The sequence below is a fragment of the Poecilia formosa genome, unplaced genomic scaffold (assembly GCF_000485575.1).
Source record: "Poecilia formosa unplaced genomic scaffold, Poecilia_formosa-5.1.2 Scaffold614, whole genome shotgun sequence".
NCBI lineage: Eukaryota > Metazoa > Chordata > Actinopteri > Cyprinodontiformes > Poeciliidae > Poecilia > Poecilia formosa.
The window spans coordinates 143,771-157,146 of NW_006800553.1; the positions used below are offsets into that span (position 1 = coordinate 143,771).

The 13,376-nt window shown below is 38.9% G+C and overlaps 2 protein-coding genes and 1 long non-coding RNA gene across 4 annotated transcripts in view; all 3 read left to right on the top strand.

Annotated features, from left to right (window-relative positions):
- The window catches only part of mnd1 (meiotic nuclear divisions 1 homolog (S. cerevisiae)), a 33,435-nt gene extending 26,117 nt beyond the window's left edge, over positions 1-7,318 (top strand). For both annotated transcript variants that reach the window (XM_007541528.2, XM_016665735.1), the window contains 2 exons: positions 5,013-5,057; positions 6,498-7,318. In XM_007541528.2, coding sequence (XP_007541590.1) covers positions 5,013-5,057; positions 6,498-6,604 — 152 coding nt within the window. In that variant the 3' untranslated portion in view covers positions 6,605-7,318. The remainder of the gene's footprint in view (positions 1-5,012; positions 5,058-6,497) is intronic.
- Positions 7,319-8,816: 1,498 nt separating this feature from the next.
- tmem131l (transmembrane 131 like) overlaps positions 8,817-13,376 on the top strand; it is a gene marked incomplete at its 3' end in the record, with an annotated part of 77,429 nt that continues 72,869 nt past the window's right edge. The window contains exons 1-2 of the mRNA XM_007541529.2: positions 8,817-9,055; positions 10,719-10,792. Of these exons, the coding sequence (XP_007541591.2) occupies positions 8,932-9,055; positions 10,719-10,792 (198 nt within the window). The remainder of the gene's footprint in view (positions 9,056-10,718; positions 10,793-13,376) is intronic.
- Positions 13,006-13,376, top strand: part of LOC107834412 (uncharacterized) — a 10,554-nt gene continuing 10,183 nt past the window's right edge. The window contains exon 1 of the long non-coding RNA XR_001660204.1: positions 13,006-13,016. This is a non-coding gene — a long non-coding RNA (uncharacterized LOC107834412). The remainder of the gene's footprint in view (positions 13,017-13,376) is intronic.

A 13,376-nucleotide genomic window follows, 5' to 3' on the forward strand; every position in this document is an offset into this window, starting at 1 on the left:
ATAATTTCTTCTAAGGTTTTATAATTAAGTAGTTGAAATTGGGTCATTTTTCCTGCATTTGTTTTGTTTGAGGGCAGCATTGGTACTGACTTTAGAGTGGATGTGCAGATTAATCCTGTGATTTTTCTTTATTTTCTCTGAAAAGAAGCTGGAAAACTTGTTGCAGGCGGCATTCAATGTTGATTGAAGTTCAGGTGGTAACGTCATAGGAGGGTTTGTGAGCCTGTCAACAGTAGCAAATAAAGCTTGAGCATTGTTAATGTTTTTGTTTATGACATCTGCAAAGAAAGCCTCCCTTGCATGTTTTAGTGTCGAATGATAGTTACATAGTCTTTCTTTATAGATTTCATAATGAACGTGAAGTTGAGTTTTACACTATTTTTGTTTGGCCCTACGGCAAAGTTGTCTTGCAGATTGAACCGTTTGTGCATTTCTCCATGTATATTTCATCCTACCAGACACAACCTTCACTTTAATGGGGTCAATATAATCAGTGATATCTGAAATTTTAGACTGAAAATCATCTACCAACTTATCTATGTCATTATAGCTTAAGGGCGAGGAAGAAGAGTAGATTTGATTAAATGTTTCTGCTGTGTTTTCTGTGAAAGAACATTTTGTGACAGTAACTGTTTGTCCAAGTGGGTTAACAGATAAAGAACTTTCAAAGATAACAGCAAAGTGATCCAACAGGCGACATCAGTTACAGAGACATTGGAAATATTCACACCCTTACTGATAACCAGGTCTAGTGTGTGTCCATGAGTGTGTGTTGCTTGTTTGACATGTTGTGTTAAACCAAAACTCTCTAATATATTACAGAGCTTTTTTGCCCCTCTGTCTTCAGGTTGTCAACATAAATGTTGAAATCACCGACAATTATTCAACAATCATAGTCAATGCATATGAGAAATAGAAGCTCATTCACGTCAGTAAAGAAATTTTCCACATATGTTGGAGTTTTGTATAAAGTTAGTATCAAAGTTCATTGGTGGCCTTTAACCTAAATTCCCAGATACTAAAAAGAGGTGAAATGACCCAAAGAAATTTTACTACAATTTATGGTATTCTTAAGTATTGAAGCCATGCTTCCTCCTGTTTTATGTTTTCTATTCTCACTTAATTGTAGATAGGAGGCACTGATTCAATTAGTATGATTGGTTCATTATTGTCATTCAACCATGTTTCTGTCAGAAACATAACCTCAATATGATGCTCAGTGATGAAATCTTTAATTAATAAAGGTTTAGTACAGAGAGATCTGGTATTTAAAAAAGCTAGTTTAAGTGAGGTGGAGAACAAAAGTTCTTCAGTCTGAGGTTCCTTTAGGCAGGGGATCAGTCTGAGATTTGAATTAAGGCCGCTGCTTTTTTGTATTTCTGTTTTTTGTAACTTTTCTTATAGTGATCCGGACAGGTAATGTCCTGTTTTGCAGTGCCGGGGGGCCAGACACATTCTGGAGGAAGACGGGTGTAAAGATAATATCTGGACCCCGGCTCAGACCTCAGAAGCGTAGAGTGATGGATCCTCTGTGAAGTCAGAGGCAGGTGGCTTAGATGAAGTGAGGTCTGCTACGTGAGCGCTAAGGAGAGACGTTCCAAGGCGAAGCTGTTGATTCATTCCATCTGTATATTTGAGAAACTGTGATACAGAGTTTCTCAAATTTACACCTATACACCAACGAACCATTGTAACAGGTGATATTTTTGTCTTTGTAGGAAGGAGTGGTGCTTTTAGTATTTGCAAAACCTGTAAAATTTGTAGGTGTGTGCACAAGAATGACAAAGTTTAGGATTCATCAGAACTTATCAACTCTCACCCCATAGTTGCCAATAAACTATTGTCAGGTAAGAGTAGGATTAGAAAAAAAATTTGAAAGCTCATTAGTCACATCAATATAGTTATGTCTGCACATGGCTCATACTCAGTCATGGAAGGTATGATTTTTTTATTTCTACCATTTTCCAATTCTGGACAGAAGTTGAAGAAAATAAATATTTGGATTTCCAGATCTAATTGTCTTAAAAAGGGGGAAAAAGTTGAATATCTGGAAAGTTGCATGTAGATGATTATCTTTTATTAGTCATGTCACAATTGAAGCTTTTGTCCATCTAATTTTTCATTTTTTGAATTGTTGACCAAACCCACAGACATGATTCACACTCATTCATTAATCAAAAAAAGGGCCATGTTTACTGCTTTTCTAGGATAACGTCTTCAAACTAAACCAGTAGTTTAGGGGTTCTATGATGGGTGTCAAAGTGTTGGCAGTTTCATTATTTCAGTCAAAATTAAGGCATCCTACACCATTCAGTCTGTCAAAAATTTTACAACAGAGCGGATCTAAGTTTGTACAGACGTTTACAGAGCAGCAAAATAGGCTTCATTACACTGACAAGTTGGAAGCCAACTGTCGTATGATTTGTGAAACAGAAAATAAAGCACAGCTTCAAAATACTCTACTCACAAAAGGTTAGGGATATTCTGTTTTCAGATTTACCCTAAATTGCCCTCAAACCTTTTCATGTGACTTTAATGTGATATTCTCTAATCTTGTGAATTCATATGTCCAACTGTTGAATGTTTTAGTACTTTTTCCACAATTTTTGTTCTCTAGCAAGAACTTTAACAACAAAATTCACAAGAGGTGTTTGACCCACAAATCAACCTATCATCAGGGAATGGCTACTGGAGACTAAGACACCTTTTCTGCTCTGTCTTTCGAAGGAGGACGACACACTTTCTCTGTCTCCCTGCCCTCCCTATCTTCCCTGCTCAGCGTCTCTGTCCTGTGTTTTTAGAGTCTTCTTTTGAATAGCTTCTGAAGTTGCAAATTATGGATCTGGTCAGCTGGTCTCTCAACGCAATTGATAACATTTTTTCCACTGGAATACCACCGGATAAAGGGGAACCCTTGTGTCCCGATGGGACATTCTTCGCTGGATACACAATGGATTCTGGATAGAAGTGGAAGACAGTGTGTCTGACGATGCTGTCAGTCAAGGATGTTGAAGATGTATACATGATTGGATTTATGATAACAGGTTTTCTGCTTATTGGAATTGGCAGCTACCTGGCTTATCGGAAATTTCGGAAGATGCCGGCGGCCGTTTTGGCCACTTCAAGGCTGCCGGGTATGGTTGATGGGATCTGCAGAGCGATCAACGCTCAGTCAGACTGAGATGATACAGGAGCTGAGCCGTAGACTGGGTGAGATCCTGGTACAGGACCGTGGCCGGGCAGCGGATCTCAGACTCAGAATGGATATGTTGTGACCTTGGAGAATGTTGTTCGCTCGGATCAGGCGGGAGACCCTAAATTTGGCTGTTTGGATTTGCCATTGAGAAGCACCAGCGAGACTTTCAAGGAAGGCAGTAAACTGATGTCAGCTAAACAAATTTTTGCTATCGGAATCTGGCTCCCAGGGCTGGCCTTGGCTGGCCAGCTATCCTCCCCTGGTTGTTATGTCTAAAGAAGGTTCTGTTCTGCTGCCTCCCCCCCACCTCCCAGAGAACATCTGTGGGCCCTGAACTGATAAACTGGTGGTGAACTCCAACATCATACTCACAGACAACCGCGTGCTTAAGTTAGGGTTCATGGTCTGACACACACATAACTCACATGAGACCCATATGCACGTCACACCTCCTCCTCATACCCGGCTTGTTTTGTCTATATGTGTTTATATGTGCCTAGGTGCCAAGGTTTTTTCTTAATCTCAAACTCTGCCCTGCAAAGAGCAGAGTGTGAGACGTGCTGTTTTCTTTCCCTCTCCTTACCTGATGTTTTTCTTATTTTTCCTATTTCCTCTGCAAGGCGGCGCCTGTCAGGCTGCGAGGCCTCAGCCAACTATCCCCCCTCTCCCTCCCCCCCTCCCTCGTGTTGTTGTGTAATGGATGGTTATACTGAAAGTGCAGTTTTGTTGTCTTTCTGACAATGACAATAATATTCTTCTGATTTTGATATAACTTTCTTGGTTCAGTTTGAAGTGGTATTTAAGCAGTCCTCAGCATGTTAGACAAGACGAGATGTACACCTTGACGACTTCTTGTGGTGTTCACAAGCTGACTTATTGTCTCCTGAGACATGGCATCCACCTCTTTTTCTTTAACACTGTAGTGGCGTTTATTCAACAGTAGATGGACAAGAAGGAGAAATCATCCTGACTCTTCTCAGGATATTCTCCTGAGAACAATCAGGAGTCTAGACTCATGAGTCTTGTGTTGGACATGGTGCAAAGTGTCCAGGTGTGTCTAATCAATACAGAACTGCCATTCCCTTTGTGAATGGTACACTGACAAGTGCATTCAACCTGAATAATGCCATTAATCCAGTCGTATTGCCCCAGAATGAACAAGTCAGGCCTAATTTCATTTACATGGACAAAAATCTTGCATCTTATCAAGGTGACATCATCAGGGAATGGCTACTGGAGACTAAGACACCTTGAATGAAATGTCCTTAACTCTCTCCAGACCTAAATCCTATAGAAAACCTCTGGGATCTGCTGCATCGCCATGTAGAGGCACTCAGCCTCTACATGGCGATGCAGACCAAAACACCTAAATGCACCTGTCCTTGGTTCAATTTCCTCCCCCAAATTTGCTGCATATTTCACCCTTCGCTCTCTGTCATCCTTCTTGCCAATCTACTGTTGAATAAAGGCCACTACAGTGTTAAAGAAAAATAGGTGGATGCCATGTCTCAGGAGACAATAAGTCAGCTTGTGAACACGAAAAGAAGTCGTCAAGGTGTAATTGATGCTCAAGGCCACATGATGTATTAGTGAGACAATGACTATTTTTGTTTTTTGTTGTGATATATCCACCAATGTTGTTGGTGTTTGTTTTAAGACATTGAGTTGAGGAACCCACCACTGCATGCTTCTCCTTTAAATGCCCTACTTGTTGTTTCACAGGCTTATTTTGCTTCTTCAAAATTTATAACTGTTTGTTACAACATAAACTTTAAACAATGCAGTGCAAATGCTGATGACAAAATGTGTCTTGCAGGAAAGTCGAATGTTGTAGCAAAAGAAGCTGTCTCCAGGTGGACAGGTATGTTTATTTCTTGATATGTTTATTTTTGTATGACTAGATATTATCTGTAATGACTGGTGACATAAAGATACACAAATCTCCAAATTTGCTTAAGTAAACATGCTTCAAACCACTTCACTGAGTGAATGTGAAACATTACTTGTGGTTTAGCTATGATTATGAAAAAAAGACTGACATTCAAATAAATCATCTCACAACAAATTGTACATATTCTCTGTTGAAATGTACAGAACATATTTTATTTTCCTGCTTTACGTAACGTCTGTCCTGCCGTTAGGTGCTATTAGCTGAAGAAATCTTAATTCTTTGCAGTTTGTAACTTCAACCAAATTTGTAGACCCTCCCACGCAAGCCTGTGACTCATTTCATCACTTCTGTCTTGTCTAGAGCTAAAAGTGTTAGTGGGGTTTAGCATTAATTGGTGGAATTTCTGCAAAACAGACTTTTTGCACTTGCAGACTTTGTAGAGGTATTTTGTTTTGCATTCGCAAATATGTGGTCCTTTGTTTTCAGTTGACAGAAGTTCAATTTGACCTTTTCTCCACTCTGACTAGCTTCTAGCTTGACTGTCCATACTCAACTTTTATTTTTGATTCTCTAAACTAAGACCATTTTGAGCTTTCATTTGCTGATGACAAACTCTTTACAGATGCTCCTTTTAAAAAAACCTTCACTATCCACTGTCATCCTTCATTGGCTATTTTTGCTAATACTCAAATTTTAAAGCTGATGTGCATTTCTCATATCTATGTCTACATAGACTGGAAATAAACTGTTAAAAAATCACTAGAGAAGACATGAAGAGACAATGTCGCTGCAAAAAATGTAAATGGTGAAAATGCTTTTTCAATTTTGTTGTGTGAATGCATTGGTGTCAGTTGCCATAATTAAGTCCTTTATATGATGGCTATTCAGATAATCTCATCTTCCAACTTTTTCAAAAGACGTTTAAAGTCTGTAAAGCATGAATATTCATATTCCTTAGCCTTACTATCAAGATTTCCAAATCTTGATAGTAAAAGGAAGCTTGGAGCTTTAGAACATCAGAGCTTACTTACAGTTGTTCCCAAAAAATTTAAAAAGCTAAATAGTGTTTCTCCTTTGTTGCCTCTCTGACATTGTTAAGCAACAGTGGAAAACAGAAACAGAGTACCTAATTTTCAATATGTTTGTTGCCATAATTAACCAATCTTTTCTAGGTGCTGCAGGTAAGTTAATAGCTAAAAGTAGTTCTCCATTCTCTTCAGCCAAAACATCAACAATGACAAATGGTTTTGTGTCTATGGACTTTACAGGAGCTTCTAGGAGTGAAACATCTTTCTCCTGTTTCCTAAGTGACTTTGCTTTAAAATGGGGTAGCACTGCTTGGGTAAACTACTTTTATATACTTTTTGTCAAATTTATGTTTTATCAATATTGGATTATTTCTTCTTTCAGACAATGTTTTTGCTATCAAGTCTTGGACAAAAAAGAAGTTTTCTTTTGATGACAGCTGTATCAACAAGGCCTTTGGCATCCCTGAGGACTTTGACTACATGGACTGATTGGGATATCTTCCACAGAGGGAAAAATGTTTAATAGAGATTTTGTTTGAACCCAGTTTTCCTGATGACCTAATTCCAAGTTTTTGTTGTGTTCCCTGGAGCAAAGATTATGCAGCAGGATTCAGTTAGTTTTACATCTTGAAGAGAGATGTTGGTGATTTCACCAACCCATATGAATTCATCAGTAGAGACGGTGCGTAGGTGCACCTGGAAAAGACGGTCAAGCATTAATGATTGAGGTGTGGGGGGCATCCTGTGATTAAATAAGTAAGCAGACTGACATGGTGGGCACCTGTTTGGATGAAAACTGAGACCTCCAAGCTGATGATGAAAAAGAATCAACACTCACTACATCTGGATCTTCAATGGGAGCATCTACATGTCTTCTACAGATGGCTTGGGTTCAAGGACTAGTGTACTTTTCCTCTTAGATTTTTCATTTTTGTCATCTTTGAGCAGCCTTGATTTAATGCAGTAGGACAAATACCAGAGTAAAATGTTGAAGAAAAGTTTTAGTAATAGTTTTGTAAATATTTACTACTTCAAGTGCATTAAAGTTATTTCATTACAAAAAAAATGAGCATGAGTTTCATAGTCCTTGTACCAGCTGAGGTTATCACTGTTTAAATGTTGGATAATAGTTTGTTTTTTTACACCAGGTTTTCCATTTTATGTCTATGCAAAATCTGTCATTAAAGCATTTCTTCCACCGAAGCTGCACAATTCTTTTCTGTATTTAGAAAAAAGGGAACTCTCTTGTCTTAAGGCATCTAAAATGACGGTTGCCCTGTTTCCTCTCTTTGCCTTCTGTTTAAACAAATGCAGAACGGGTATTTGGTTGTACTGGGTTTACTCATCTGACCTAGTTGATGCGTCTTGGTTGGCTGATTTAAATTTGAAATGTTCCATGTGCGGGTGGCACCGTACTACATTTGTTACAGCAGTCTCTGGTTTTTGAGCAAAGTCTGCATTTTTATTATTATTATTCCCACTGTCTTCTTGGGTTTCCTCTCTGTTAGAAAAACCTCCACATTAGATTATTACTATTTTCTTTGAATTGCCTTATGTGAGTGACTGTGTTGATTCTGTGATGGGCAAGCAGTCCAAACCGGGTGTGACCCACCTGATAACAGTTGGGCTCCAGCCCCTCCTTGAGCTTAAACAGGTTCTGTGTACTTTGTTTTTGAAGTAGCAGATGCACTGTCTTTAAAATCTGGTGAGGCTCAAAGTCAGGTTCATTTTCTGTACTGCTGTCTGCGGCAGTACTGATGCAGCTGAAAAATGTGCTCCAGTTTTTAGGGCGCTGACACACCCACATGTGTGAATAGTGGCATCATGCAGGTACTTGTCCAACCCGTCCCAACTATGATTCATTCGTGGAGTTCTACTCACTGACTTCTGGAGAACTATAAAATGCAGTACCCTCAGCCTCAGTTCCCTTGAGACATCTAAGTATTTGCTCCTAGACAAAAGCAAATGTTTCCTTGTAGTGATTATTAAATTAATGCTCAGTGAGAAAGTGTTATTTTCCAAATGTCAATAATACTAACAATGCACATCCTTCAGTACCTTTTTTGTGAAATCTAATATAAATGTTTATGTTACACACACACACACATACATACATACATACATATATATATATGTATATATGTATATGTATGTATGTAATAATTGAAACTTGGTCATTTCTTCTACCATTTACCATAATTCACAAAACTAATGTTAATTCATATGTGCAAAATTAGAAGTGTGAATTAGTTATGATGTTTCTGTCCTCTTAACCTCAAGTGGATGGCAGAAAATGGACACCCATGATTCTGCTGGAGGCTTCTTCCTGTTGAGAAAATATTTCTCTATTACCACTATTACCCTATGCTTGCTCAGGATGAAAAGCTGAAAAGTTATTACTTTCTGCTTCTTACATCTTTTCTGGACAGTTTTCTTTCATGAGATTAAAACCGGCTGTTATATAAAATAACTTTTTATATAGCGCTGTGCAAACTGAACTGAACCGAAGGTTGGGTGGTGAACGTAATGAAAGGGGATTAAACTATGAAAAAATGAAATAACCTTGTAATTAACATTCCATCGCTTCAGAGTACTTGAACTACTTTTTAGTACTTTTGGACACCCCTGATACCTTTTTGTCACACTTGTTTGTTTTATTCTGCTATAGACGTGCATGAACAGCCGTGATGGGAGCTACACCCATTACACGCTGTGTTTTCAGCGAGCGACGAGGAAGCTGCTGCTGCTGCTGCAGCAGCTCTGACACAGAAAGAGCAACACAGCGAAACACGGCAGGCTGTTAGCTCAGAGGCGGCATGGCGGGGCTACAGGGCTTCCAACAAGACAGCCACTGTCACAGGAAAACGTGGATTAATATATTTTTAGGAATACTTCAGATACTTCTACCATACGTTCAACACGGAGGGGCTCAGTTGCAAGGTTTGTTCTCACCTTTGTTTTAAGCGTTTTCGGGTTGAATCAATAACAACCGTTTCTAGGAGAAAAAAATGAAGTTAGCTACCTGACTGAGTGCGTTACGCTCGAAAATGGTAGAGAAGATTAACTACCCTACTACCAATGTAATCTGTTCGTACTATGAAATCTAGATGGGGTTTTTAGAGCAATTCTGCACCACTTAATGTTTTTTTTCATTAGCAATAAAGTGTTTTTTTTTCTTTTCTAAGTTCGTTAGCTTCTGAGCTAACCTGCTGCTAAACAAGCAGCTAGCAAACAGTCTTTGTCAACTTCCCGAGCAAGACTCGTTTCCTGGCTCGTGATTGCTTGTCATTCACTACAAGTTCAGATATCTTCGTATTAATAATTCAGTTTGTTTATATAGCGCTAGTTTGTAATGGAAACATGCAATTCAAATGGACATATTTACAATTCGTTTTTATTTAATCTCAATCAGAAGCAAGTCCTACCACAAACTGTCAAGTTCTAGCCTATTTAGCAGACCAGTAGAGCACACTGTGCCAATTATTAAAAAAAAGTCCACCTAAAAACACTAACTGACTGCATCGCATTTAAATTCACTGGACCCTGTGTTTTTTCTGTGAGAAAGGTATAGTCATTATGCCAAGTTATTTTATAGCAATTTGTGCAAATGATCTTTGGATGGATTGTAGCAACAACAGTGAGTGAGTGACAATATTTGATCAGTATGTCTTCCTCCAACCTGCAGAGAGATTTCAGGACAGCATGAGGGATCCTATTTGCACATTTTATTGTACATTTTAAACCAGGTTCCAAAGATCTTTGCGCCAAAAACTGGGAGCTATTCTGGAGAAGAGTCAAACTGAGGGATCAGGCTCTCGATTCTACTTTTTAAAAGTCAATGACAAGGCTTCCTGCTTACTGTCCTTTTCAAATTGCCACTCTTTTCTCACACTCAGTGTTTGTTCTTATTTATTTTGTTTGCTCTTATTTAAGTCTGGAAATTTTTGTAAATTATTCTCATCTTGAAAACAGTTGTGTCTTAGAATGTTTTCAAAAATGATTAAATAAGAGAAGACCTAGGTATACTTCCAACTTGACTCTATTGTTAAGGGCTCTCTAATATCCACATTCTTGAACACTGGAGTACATTTTTGGATTTTTATTTATCCATTATTGTGATCAAGTATATTAGTAAATTTAGATTGCACCCAAAAATACAAATTGTGCTACTTCAGTCATAAGGTTTTTCAATGCAGGAAACCTATGACAGGTGCAACATGCACATCAGAGATGCTCCTAGTACTATGAGCTGGACTGAATTTCCAGTTTTTACCATAGCAGTGTGTTGTATGTATATATGCACATTTATCTATATATAGATATCCGCACACACATATCAGTCTATGTATGGAATTATAGTGTTAAATTTACATTCTGATAGCAAGGTGAGGGGGATGTAAAACTACAATTTATTTTATTTTGATTAATTTTTGCCTTATTGTTTTATAAATCTAAAAAATAAAGAATTACGAGAGTTTAGCCTGCAACATAATATAAGTTGCAGCTCCTAATCTAAATCTGCTGCTTATATCTGATACTTTGTTTGTTTTTCACATAGCTTAATGATCAGATGTTAATTTGATTTCATCTCATTCCCACAAAGCTCTGAGTCAGATGTCCACGAGCGTGGTTGAGGTCTGGCAGCCAGAGGAGACAGACCCATTTGTGCCGCTTCAGGTATTTACACTTTCCTTCTTGAGTATGTTTGTATGGAGGAGGAACTATAAGTGTGTACATTTTACCCCATAATCACCACACTCCAGCTTTCAAATGCCAGTGAATGAGTGTGTGTGGCTGTGAAAGCAGTAACACTTTGCTGAGGATTTAGGACATTTTTTAACATGCAAATTCTCTTTTTACATGTTTCTGTCCTTTCATTTATGATCTCCTGGTGCTAGTATCAGTCCATAAGATAAAAAAAAAACTCCTGTTGTTTTTTGGCAATTAGTAAATATTCTGTTGGTGTCTGGAAAACGACCTTTTTCAAAAAAACTCTAAACTGTTGCATCACAATTCTGTTATCTAGCAACCCCAAACTGTGCCCCGCCCCTCACATGGCAACCCAGTGGAGCTCCACCCATTTCATTACAAGAAGATGTTAAGTTGCTGCTGCAGTGACTGCTGGGAAAGAAAAATGTTTTGCTGTTGGCTGCAATACAGAGCATGCATTCATGCATTTTCTCCCAGTCACATAGAACAGAGCTGCATGGCATATTCATATCCCTGTGATGTTGCCCAAGACAACTGTAATTTGTACAGATCAGTTTAGTTAGGAATCCTTTGAAAACTACCAACAGAATTTTCCCAAGACTCTGAATGAAGGAAGGTGCCGCTCCTACTCTTCAACACAAATCTGCAGATGATGGCGATGTGATGAGATAAGATAATAATACTTTATTGTGTCCATAATAATGTCTTGTTGTTCGGCATGAACATCATTTGTCAGCTAGCACAAACTAACGCTGAACGATGACCTCTGCTAGTAGTGTGTCTCACGTTACTCAAAACTATTGTGCATTTACTCTTGCAGTAAATGTGACGGTTAACTGGGATTGTAAGTGAAAGTGATAGTCTACATCGAGAAGAATCAGTGTTTGTGACAGCATGTTAGACTCTTGGACATTATTTATTTAATATAAATGTGTGTCGGATCTGCAGCGTTTAATTCTCCGGTGGTTTTGGCATGATGGTTGTTCAGGAGGCTCCACGTCTTCTGCTTCTGAGTAAAGTCTATAAAATAAATTAACCTAAGAGTGATGTAAGTAATTGCAGGGTTTCCCCCAGAAAACTTGCTAAGCCTGGTGATCAGGGCACCGGGGCGGTCCACTAGCGGCCCACCGTATTTTTGTATTAAAAGATGTTAAGTCAACAGAAAATGTTAAAATGATCCTGGGTAATTGTATATTATGCGAAGACATTGCCAGTGAAATGCTCGCCAGTTTGAGCTCCATTTTTTCACAAATATATCTCGGTAAACTACAATTATTACTGATTGCTTTTAAGGTTGACCAGTTAAACTAGGCCCCCTCTTCCAGAATTTACTAAATCCATGTTGAAATGTTGTTAGTTGTGCTGATGTTTTACCAGCAAGAGGGGGCCCTACATCAAATTCTGCTCAAGGCTTCATACAACCTTGGACCGGTCCTACATCATGAGTTAAACCCGCTGCACTCGCCATCTCTGCTGGGCAAACGGGAGATTTAATTTATGTGGCTTTAGTAGCGCTTCCATTTCATGTCTGTTGAGTTTTTAATAACAAACAGAAACTGGTATGGCTGCCTGGACTTTAAGGGAAAAGTTTTTCAGATCTCCCCGTGACTGGGCACATTCACTCTGGCTGACTAAGTGGAGAAAGCATTAGATATGGTTTGATACTTTGTGTAACCGGAAAAATAATAATAAAAATTAAAGCTGCAAGCAGCCTTCAACTGCCCTCAAAGCTCAGCGCCACTCTGGCCTCGTGGCGACTGTGGGAGCTCCAGCGACGCCGCCCGCTCGCCACCGTAGACCCTCTCGCACCCGCACCCGTCCACCAGGCAGTATGTATCAATGTATTCCCGACGATGTACAAAAAATCTGGTTCAGATTGGTTGATATAGCGAGGAGATATAGGTGATGGAATAACCTAGGGGGCGCAGTGGAGTCAATTTACAATTTAATGCTATTGGGCTCTTTAGAGGTTCAGAAAAGTTAATCATAGGAAGTTTGATCCAAATCCGATGATGCATATGATTATAATTGTTGCATATGATTTAGACACGATCATATACATACGGTGAGGGGTTGAAATTCGCCATTTGGCCACACCCACACGGTTCAGCCAGCAGACAGCGTTGACAGACTTCATCATCCTATCATTTTATGTCACTTGGCACTGGTTTAAAACTAAATGAATGAAAGAGTAAAAGTAAAACATGCAGTAGAAAAAACAGGATGTCCGATTGGAAGTGGGCGGAACTAAGGTGATATCATCAATTGACCATGTGAATGTGATGAGGGCTGGTCTGTAATGAGACAGAAAATCTGGTGCAGCTGTGACCTTGCATGTGGAAGTTATTGAACCTTGCTGTTTTATGGCGAATTGTCAAAGATTGAAACATGCTTTGATGTACAAAAAACTGTAGGATAACTTTTGACCTTCAGTACCTCAAGACTATGCTGACTGAGTTTGAATTCTGTATTTCAAAAGTTGTAGGATGAGTACACTCTGATACGATTTCATTAAAAAAGCCGAGATGGAGACTTTAATCCAGGGGTCCCC